General features: G+C 39.1%; 1 protein-coding gene across 1 annotated transcript; it reads right to left on the bottom strand.

Moving 5' to 3' along the window:
• Positions 1 to 997: 997 nt before the first annotated feature.
• On the bottom strand, positions 998 to 6,955 carry LOC148126725 (vomeronasal type-2 receptor 26-like). Its single transcript, XM_087923122.1, has 4 exons — positions 6,770 to 6,955; positions 4,151 to 4,363; positions 2,709 to 2,835; positions 998 to 1,902 (listed from the first exon to the last, which is right to left on the bottom strand). The coding sequence occupies exons 1-4, from the start codon at positions 6,881 to 6,883 to the stop codon at positions 998 to 1,000; spliced, it is 1,359 nt and encodes a 452-aa protein (XP_087779248.1). The 5' UTR covers positions 6,884 to 6,955.
• Between the last annotated feature and the right edge of the window lie 2,503 nt (positions 6,956 to 9,458).

Raw genomic sequence — 9,458 nt, 5'->3', positions numbered from 1 at the left:
CCCACTTTGAATAGAGAAAAGGTACTATAACTAGAGCCACAGATGGGAAAGAGGCATGCAGGAATTGAATTCAACCCACACTGCAAGCTTGTAAATTAAACATTAGCTCAGCTATATTTAAACCAGCTGTCAACAAAATATATTGCTCAAAGGAGAACACAGAGAAGAAAACCAGATTTTAAAAATGAACAATTAGAGTTTAAAAATAACCATTTAACATCAGCCTTTGAAAACTCATTAATTGCATACATGGTTTGAAGAAAATCAGCACATGTTTTTGACTAATGGTTTCTCTCCAAAAGAACTCAATAACAGAAGACACTAGAAAGCTGAACTATATTGTTACATGTTTTTGCAGGTGCATCAGCAAAAACAGACTTTCGTCAGATTGGTTAAAGATGCAGATTGTAACACAGTCCTTTAATGTTCCAAGAATGGATGAGGAACACTGAGACTTTCTTGGCTGTTAGAAAAATACAGCCATGATAAAGCCAAGAAGGGAAATATACCCAACCAAAAAAATTTCTGCGAAACTATGTGATAATTTATTTGAATTTGGAAACTTCCATTTCCAAAAGTTAAGAACAGGTCTTCTGAATCAGACCAGGATCCATATTTATTTCTCAGTGCCTTGGTAAGATCACACAGGGAATACTGCAATCAGATTTGATTGCCACAATGTAAAAAAGATGTTGAGAGTCTAGAAAAAGGGCAGAGAAGAGCAAAAACAACATGAATTGTTTTGTAAAACTCTTATATGGCTGTATTTCAGTTCCCATTTTATTTTATTTCTACATATTTTGACCAGATGGATAATCCAGACTATACTCATTTTGCAATTATACTGGATAAGATGGAGGATACTATCTTCCAATTGCCCTGTGATTATTTTAACTCAAAATTGTCACCCCAGCTGATCTACAGGGGACAGCTTGGAACCATTTTGTATGCTTGGTCTGTTGAAATGTTTTGAGAGTAGAAATTCCTCTAACTCACACTATACATTTCTTCTGGTTGTAAGATGCTCCTTTGTATTCAAGTCTGGCTTCAGAATGATAATGTAGCACTTGGGGATAAAGATACAGACCAGCAGACCAGCACTGGAGGCCAAGATGGAGAAGACCTGCACAGCCACCATATATTTTCCCTTGGTGCTCAGGTAGGTGGGAAGGAAGGACACCCATACATTGCAGAAAACCAGCATACTGAAGGTGATCAGCTTGGCTTCATTGAAGGCTCCGGGGAGATTCCGGGCCAGGAAAGCCACTGTGAAGCAGATGGCAGCCAGGAAGCCCATGTAGCCGAGAGTGATGTAGAACATGAAAACAGAGCCTTCATTGCATTGCAGGATGATCTCTCCAGGCTGGGAATAAAAATCTGAGTCACAGAATGGGGGAGAAACTCCAAGCCAAATGGAGCAAATAATAATCTGGACACTAGAACAAGAAAGGATGACGGAGTTGGCCAAGCTCTTCCCCAACCATCTCTTCACTCGGTTTCCTGGTTTTGTTGCCAGGAAAGCCAGAACCACCGTGATGGTTTTGGCCAAGAGAGAAGAAACGGCAACTGAGAAGACAATGCTGAAAACTGTTTGTCGGAGAAGGCAAGTGGCTTTCCTTGGTTGCCCAATGAAGAGAAAAGGAGACAAGAAGCAAAGCAGGAGGGAGACCAGGAGGATGTAAGAGAGGTCTCGGTTGTTGGCTTTCACAATGGGAGTTTCTAGATGTTTAATGAATATGATTAAAACAAGGCCTGTAGCTAAGAACAAGAATAGGGCAAAAGAGACCAGAATGATTCCCAGATGTTCTTCATAAGAAAGGAAGGATATAACTTTGGGGATACATTGGATTCTGTCCTCATTTGGATATGTTTCATCTGGACACTTGGTACATTTTTCTGTGTCTGAGTAAAACAAAATAGCAACATTTTAAAAAAATATTCTGTTCCTTTCAAGAAATACCCTCTTGCAACACAATGTGTTACCAGCAGCATTTTCTGAGAATTGTTGCTTAAAATCTCTACAGAAAGTAGGTAAGCAATATAATATTTTCTTTATAAAAGTGATATTTTTATAGTTTATAAAATTAGAAGAAGTCCTGGAACATGAATGATTTCTTCTGTCATTTGCAGAACTTGCATTACAGTAAAACGACTCTTACTAGACATATTTCCTGGATCTTGCAAGATGGCACTTCTTAATGTACTTAACTTTGGATGCCTGTTTTTTTGAAATCTAATCAGCTAGAAAAAGAGTTAGTTATGCAATTAATCTGTAATCCAAACTAGAAAGCAGAAGAGAATTTTTTTTCTGGCAGTAGAGAAGCTTGTGCAATCTGCTATACCACCTATCTCTTCCTCGGCCTTCCTTCAAGGTTTTTCTGTTATTTCTCCCTCTAAATAAGAAATTGTGCAATTTGAAGATAGCAGCAACAGTGCTTAGACTTATATAACCCTTTATAGTCCTTTTACAGCCATCTTTAAGCAGTTTAGAGTAAGTATTGCCTCCAAGAATCTGGGTCCTCATTTTATCAACAATGGAAGGATGGAAGGCTGAGTCAACCCTGATCTGGGGAGAATCAAACTGCTGAATTGCTAGCAAAACCAAAACAAAAATGAGTTTCAATCTGTCTTTTGACTTGTATTTGTATTGCAGTGTTTCAGATGAATCGACTTCCACGAGTCCTGTCCCTTTCCTTTGTGTCCCCCACCTTCATGAATGGAGATGGTCCCCTCAGGACAAGGAATGCAGTCATAGCAGCAAGCAGGCTCTCCTTCTCGCTTCCGCTTGACAGATCCAGGATGACAACTTTCCACACATTGAGACTGAGGCAGAGACTAAGCAGAAAAAGAAGAAATGCCAAAGAAAATATATTGGAATGAAGCATGCATGAAAATGGATGCAGACATTAATATTAGCCAAATCGTTCCTGGGCTTCACTTAGATAAATATGAAATCCTTGACTCATTCCAATCAGATTTAGGAGAGATAAATACTGGCAGATTGTTCATTTACTCACTCCCCTAGCCTCTAACATTGCAATAAAGGATTATTCTAGTTAAGAAAGAGTGGAGGGATGGAATTGAAAAAATTTCAGCTTTAAGTGACACCAATATAGCCTTGTTAACATACATTTCTCCATTGTTCACATAACTATGATTTTAAAGTACAGTACAATAATCTTTCATTAAATTATTACAAAAGATTTATTAAATTTCTATGTTTTAGATTTATTTAAAAAAACAATAATGAAAAAGAAACTTGGACCAGTAGAATATGGATAGGCTTTTTCTGGAGTATATAAAGGATTGCAAAACACATTCCCTTTGAAAAGAATCCAAAACCATCCCCCAATTAAGCTGTAAGGGGAAATAAACCTTTAAAAGGAGGGCTTTCTTTATTCATGTGTTTGTTTCTTCAATTCACATGGCTCTCAAGTAGGTGTGGGATTCTACCAGTTCTGTCTGGCTCTGTAGAACTGGTAGTTCTGAAGAGCAGCAGACACAAAACTAGTTCAGTGTCTGCTTCTGTTTAGCCCACCCGCCTGCCTGGGCTCTTACCTGTCCATTATTTCCTCCTTTTTCAACTTCAGCTGCTTTGTGCACAGCTGAGGTTGAAAAAGCAGGAAAAAAGAAGCTTCTCAAATGCTGCACACCCATGCACAGTGCTGCTCAGCTGTCTGGGCAGCTCAGCAGTTTGTTAATTGCACCTTTCAAGAGAGACATTCCTCAATCTGGACAAGGTGAGACTTATTTCTCACATACACCAATAGGACCTCTAACCAGTCATGACTATATTTCATATGAATCAGTCCTAACCTGAATTCAGACACTGGCTCAAAGAACCTGAGGCACCTGTTAGCACTTACTCACCTGCTTGATCCATGGTATCCATCCCAAAGAATAATCACCCAGCATCCAATATTGGACATGACTGAATCAGTTTAAAGGAATATTCCTTATCATGGCATCTGAAGGATGTTTTTGTGAATAGTACTGAAGTTTCCACAATCCATCTAACAAATGTTAAGTTTTCTCTTCTATACATTTAATTCCCAGTGAGGGTCATCTGCCATAGTGACTCGAGTTAACCCATTTGAAATGGATCACAATCTTTAGAAAAATGGAGAAAACACAGAAATATTTGACCCACCTTGTTGAGCAGATTTATCCATGAAAGAGCAAATTCGTTAATAATAACTCTCTGTCTTTCAATACTCCCCAGTTTCCTTTTCATCAAATCCCCATCAGGTGAAATCACCAAGAACTCAATGTCCATATCTGCAGCTATTTCTCCATTATGGCCCATGTAAAGATTCCAGTGGGAAAGATTGTAGAACTCATTCTTCTCCAGAAAGAGATGGAACTAGAAATGGAAACATCCAGGAATTTTAAAAGCAGAAACCTTGGTTTGTTATCCCACCAGATATTTTCATATATGACTTTTTTTTCCACAGATGGAAACTGAACAAGGAGAGATTTAACCTGGAAATAAGGAGAAACTTTCTAGCAGTGACCAGCTGTGGAACAGCTTGCCCTCGGAAGTTGTGGGAGCACCATCACTTGAGCCTTTAAGGAAGAGATTGGACTACCATTTGTCAGAAATGGTGTAGGGTCTCCCGTTTGGGTGGTGGGTTGGACTAGATGACCTACAAGGTTCCTTCCAACTCTAATTATCTGTTATCAGTTCTTTTTAAGATGCCAAAATGCTTAATTAGGACAAGTGTTATCACTAAGTTCATAAGTAAACAAGAAAGGTTCAGCAAAATTTGTCAATCATATGTTGAAAAAATATGTATTGAGAAAATGTAATAGGCACATTTGATCAACTATAGGGAACCTTCTATAGCAGGCATCAAATAAACTGAACAACAACAAAAAAGAAAATATTCATAAACTCCTTGAAAATAAAAATCTGTTACCCCAAAGCATCTTTTCTACTAGTGTTATAACTGGAGAAGGGAAGGATAGAGCACTCTTCCAAAAACTGGAAGATTTTACACAGAAGCTTAAGATCTGTTCACAATTATACATGACTGTGGAACATGATAAAATGAACTCAATGATGATATTCTGGCTTAATTAAAGGAAAAAAATTACCTTAAGAAGAGGAGCAGTTTTACAGCTTCACAAGTGAACCAGAGAAGTTCAGACTCCCCTACACTGGTTGGCTTAGTGCAGAGACTGAGCAGCTACCAGTCAGATATTTAATGGGGATTTCAGTAGAGAGATGGGTTAGGCTATATTAGCTTGGTGACAGTTTAAGAATATAAAATGAAGAAGAATATAAAACAAAGGAATCCTTCAAATAGGGAATATCCCCTGAAAATCCTGCAGGAGGAGGAAAAGCAATAACTTCTGTAGGAATAGAATACTATTGCTGAAAAGATGTTCAAACATTTTTTCAACACCAAGTCAGCCAGGAAGCAAAGAAGTTATGTAGAAACAAGCCACCAAAAGTTAGAGTTGATTAAATTACCAGCCGGACTGTTTATGTATCCCTCTTTGCCAGCTTCCTTGTAAAACTGACAAACTACATGCAGCAAGAAATTCCTGAGAATAATAAGATTAGAAAGTTTTTTCTACCTTGTTACTAAATGCAACAAATGTAATCCTGTAGCAAAAAAGACAAATGTAATCACAGTATAAAGTTAGTACCTACCCCTCTCCCAGAAGAATGACATATTCTAGGAAATATTTAAAAGGCAGACTATTATAAATACCTCCCTGGACAAGAAAAGGAGAAACATCCTTTTAGAAAGCACCCCCCACCTTTGTTAATAGCCCCAGAAAGACTGGTGCCAACCTTTCCACAAGACAAAATGCTGGGCCAGCTTATCTACAAAACAAAATAACTTCAACCTCAGGACATAATGGAATTAGCTCTCTACCCATCTCACCACATGGCACCTGGGAAGATTGTATCACCCAGCAAGTTTCAACCAAGCCTGGGACTCAAGACAACCTACAAAGTTACCCCTGCATGGGCAATCAATCAGAATACATTTCTTTCATAGGATTAGCAAGCAAGTTCAAAGCCCAAGAGAGGGTATAAATCTATATATCTCTCTCTCCCTCCCTCCATCCCTCCCTCCCCCTCTCTCTCATGTGCTTGATTGCACAGGAACTAGAACCATTTGGTCCTGTCCACCATTAAACCATCTTTCCAAATCGCCTCCATGTTTCCATTGTCTTTCTCTCCACTTGGAACCGAACCCAGATGAACATTTCTTCCAACATCATGCAGTGTGAATTCTGATCTTTTGAAAGAAGTCACTCAGGTTGACATGTTGTAAACAATAAAGGAACATTTTGTATAAAGTTATGAGGAAACTTTTAGTCAGAGTACTTGAAATGAACCTCTGTCCCAAGGATGTAGCTCTATTTCTGCTGGAGTAAACAGCTGAACAATGACTTCCTCATTCTATCATGATTCATGAGCCACTCACATTGGAAATAGAACCCAGCTGAGGGTCAGGCCATCAGTTGTTCTCAGGGTCTCCTTCAAATTTATAACAGTAAAATTCTATAGTGCTAATCACAAACCCTACATACAGGAATATTGTTAAAAGTGGAATCACCCTTTTAAAATTAGAAGTCCTTAAAACATATCTAGTACCAGCTCCTTGGTAAATTATCCCCCAAGCAAGCACATTAGGCAAATCTATTGTCCTTTTGTAGCACAAGGAGTTGATACGATTCCTCTATTTCTCAAACAGATTCCTGTCTCCAGAGGAATTTAATTTGCTGGATCCTTGTGGGGACCCCATACCTGCCAGGGCTGCAGCCTTGGAGCCTCCAGTGTCTCTTGGGCCTCCTTCCTTCTCCTCCAGGATCTGGATGAATATGCAGCCTTCAAGATGTGGGCCAGAGTCATAAAGACCATGTAAACAGAGTCACTGTTTTCAACCAATATCCCATTAAAATCATCCTCTATCTCCACTGGAGTTTTTTGGATGCATCTTTTCCGGCCTTTGACAGAAAAAACATGCTTTGGAAAAGAGCACTGAAAATTCTTGTCTTCATACTGAGGGTCTAAAAAGGAAAAGGATTCAAAATCATCATATTTAGGGCTTACTTTTTGCATAAATTCAAAGCTCCAAATACTATGGATGTATTTGTGATATCCATGATGAGTTATTATGCACTTTCCCAAAGCTGTGGTGATCCAGATTTTCTCTCTAATGGGTCCTGACAAAATGTCAAGTGTTAAATGAAAAATATGAAATGTGCTTGAAAGAATAATGTGTTCTGTAAAGTGAACAAAGACATTGACTTGTTTCCACTGAGAAAAGCTGGAATCCCTCAAGGGTGCTGGATATCCAGTCATTGAGAATTGTTGTGATATAACAACACAAATTCTATTCCTGACAAGCACAGGAGGAAAAGTCCTGAGGAAATTCTCTCCCTCCTCTGTGTCTGGAGCAAGGAGACCAATCAAGGTCCATCTGAAGTATAGGAGCACTCGGACAATTGCTGAATACTGAAACCCTTCTTTGAGGAGCATCCGGTGGAAAAAAGGGAATTTACTTTTATCGCTCAGAGTCTCTGACACAACTCTATGACTGATCTGGAAAAGCAATGAAGAAGGCTGTGTTATATTTTGGGTCAGGTCAAGTCCAAAATATGAGTTTTTAATAAATCCAACTTTGTTTTGATAAATATCTTGGAACAGTTTGTTGATTAGCCATTGTTTAAAAAATTAAACAGAATATTAAGAATACTTAATTTCAGGATTCCAAGTAACACACCCTTGGCAATCAAAACTTCGAGACAGGTAGATTCATCAAAAAATAGATTTATTGGATATGTCATATTGGCATGGGCTGGTGAAAAATGTTTTCACCTACTTATTTTTTTTCACTTTCTCCAAATAACCAGTAAAATAAGATGCAGTCCAGTTACTAGATGACTCCAGTCCCCTCCTTCTGGCCACCTGGTGGGAATGTCCTTCTTTCCCAAGGGACAGTGTTTTATTTTGGCTACAACACACCACCTATCACTACTCTCCCCTCCCTTTCCCACAGCACCTGTTATTGTAGAACTGAAGCCCCAAAATGCCACAGTCAAGTTCAGGGCTGAGATGATCTTTCCTAGTTTAGGTAATGAAATGTCTGCAATAAAATAACCAGACTCAGAAAGCAACAAGAAACCCTCATTTCAACACTGAGCTACAAATATTATCCTTTTATTGATTTCACCCCTCTACTGATATAGCCTAGGTCTGCATTGGCTTTTTTGGCAGCTGCAACATACTGGTGTCTCATATTTAAGTCATGATCCAATAGGACACTTAGATTTCTCTCACAGTTGCTAATCTGCAGCCAGGTATGAACAATTCTATAACTGCATTTAATATTTCTTGTCTAGGAATAGGACTTAATTTTTTTCACCACTGAGAATTGCATTTCATTGGACAGGGCTTGGTGTCAAGATCCTTCTGAACCTTGAATCCATCTTTCAAAGAGTTAGCAATTTCTCCCTGAAAGCAATAGAGATGCTATCATAAGAGAATAGGACTGTTTTGATACATGCCTAATGTGTATCCCAGTTCCCATCCATGACACCTACAATAGAGATAATGAAAAGCAGCTTTTGAATTGCAGAGAGAAGTTAGGCACCAAAGAATTGAGGCCTTTGAACTTATGGTGCTGGAGAAGACTCCAGCAAGGTGGTCAAACCGGTCAGTCCTGGAGGAGATCAGCCCTGACTGCTCTTTAGAAGGCCAGATCCTGAAGATGAAACTCAGGTACTTTGGCCACATAATAAGAAGGAAGGACTCACTGGAGAAGAGCCTAATACTGAGACAGATTGAGGGCAATTGAAAAAGGGGATGACAGAGAATGAGGTGGCTGGATGGAATTACTGAAGTGGTGGGTGTGAGCTTGGATGAACTCCAGAAGATGATAGAGGACAGGATGGTCTGGAGGAACATTGTCCATGGGGTCATGATTGGTTGGACATGACTTTGCAACTAAAAAAAGAGAAGATATGTGTCAGAGATGGGGGGGAAAGTAGGATCAAGGGTGACAGTGAATTATGTATCTCAGAGTTGGTTGTCTGTCAGGATTCCAGAAGTTACTCCAATGAAATCATAAGCCTTGAGCCACACTCCCAAAATTAAAGAGGACTTATTTGAAGATAATATTCTACATCCGGCATTAATCTGGGCGCAGCCAACTTTGAGATACATAATTCACTGTCACCCTTGATCCTACTTTTCCCCCCACCCCTCTGGGTGTATCAACCATACACGCAACCTTCTACAATCCTGTTACAAATCTGGGACTGGAACAGCTAGTAACCAACAACACTAGACTAAACAACTGCCTCGATCTCATCTTCTGCAATAGTATGAATTTAATTTACGGAATACAAACTAAAGAACCCTTTTCCAGCAGTGACCACAATATGATTGACTTTTGTCTCAACATATGCCCACACAAAAACCACCACAATGA

This window comes from Pseudonaja textilis, chromosome 2 (genome assembly GCF_049901715.1).
Source record: "Pseudonaja textilis isolate UNSWEBS1 chromosome 2, rPseTex1.2, whole genome shotgun sequence".
NCBI classification, from domain to species: domain Eukaryota; kingdom Metazoa; phylum Chordata; class Lepidosauria; order Squamata; family Elapidae; genus Pseudonaja; species Pseudonaja textilis.
The sequence above is the reverse complement of the archived record's forward strand: the minus strand, read 5'-3'. Positions and strand labels throughout refer to the sequence as shown.

Bases quoted from the DNA above. Each gene is read 5' to 3' on its own strand.
- LOC148126725 (XM_087923122.1), bottom strand. From the start codon at position 6,883: ATGGTCTTTATGACTCTGGCCCACATCTTGAAGGCTGCATATTCATCC. The intron at 4,364-6,769 runs GTATGGGGTCCC...TTCCATTTCTAG, and splicing joins CAAGGCTGCAGCCCTGGCAG to TTCCATCTCTTTCTGGAGAA. The intron at 1,903-2,708 runs GTGGGGGACACA...TGTTTTACTCAG, and splicing joins GACCATCTCCATTCATGAAG to ACACAGAAAAATGTACCAAG.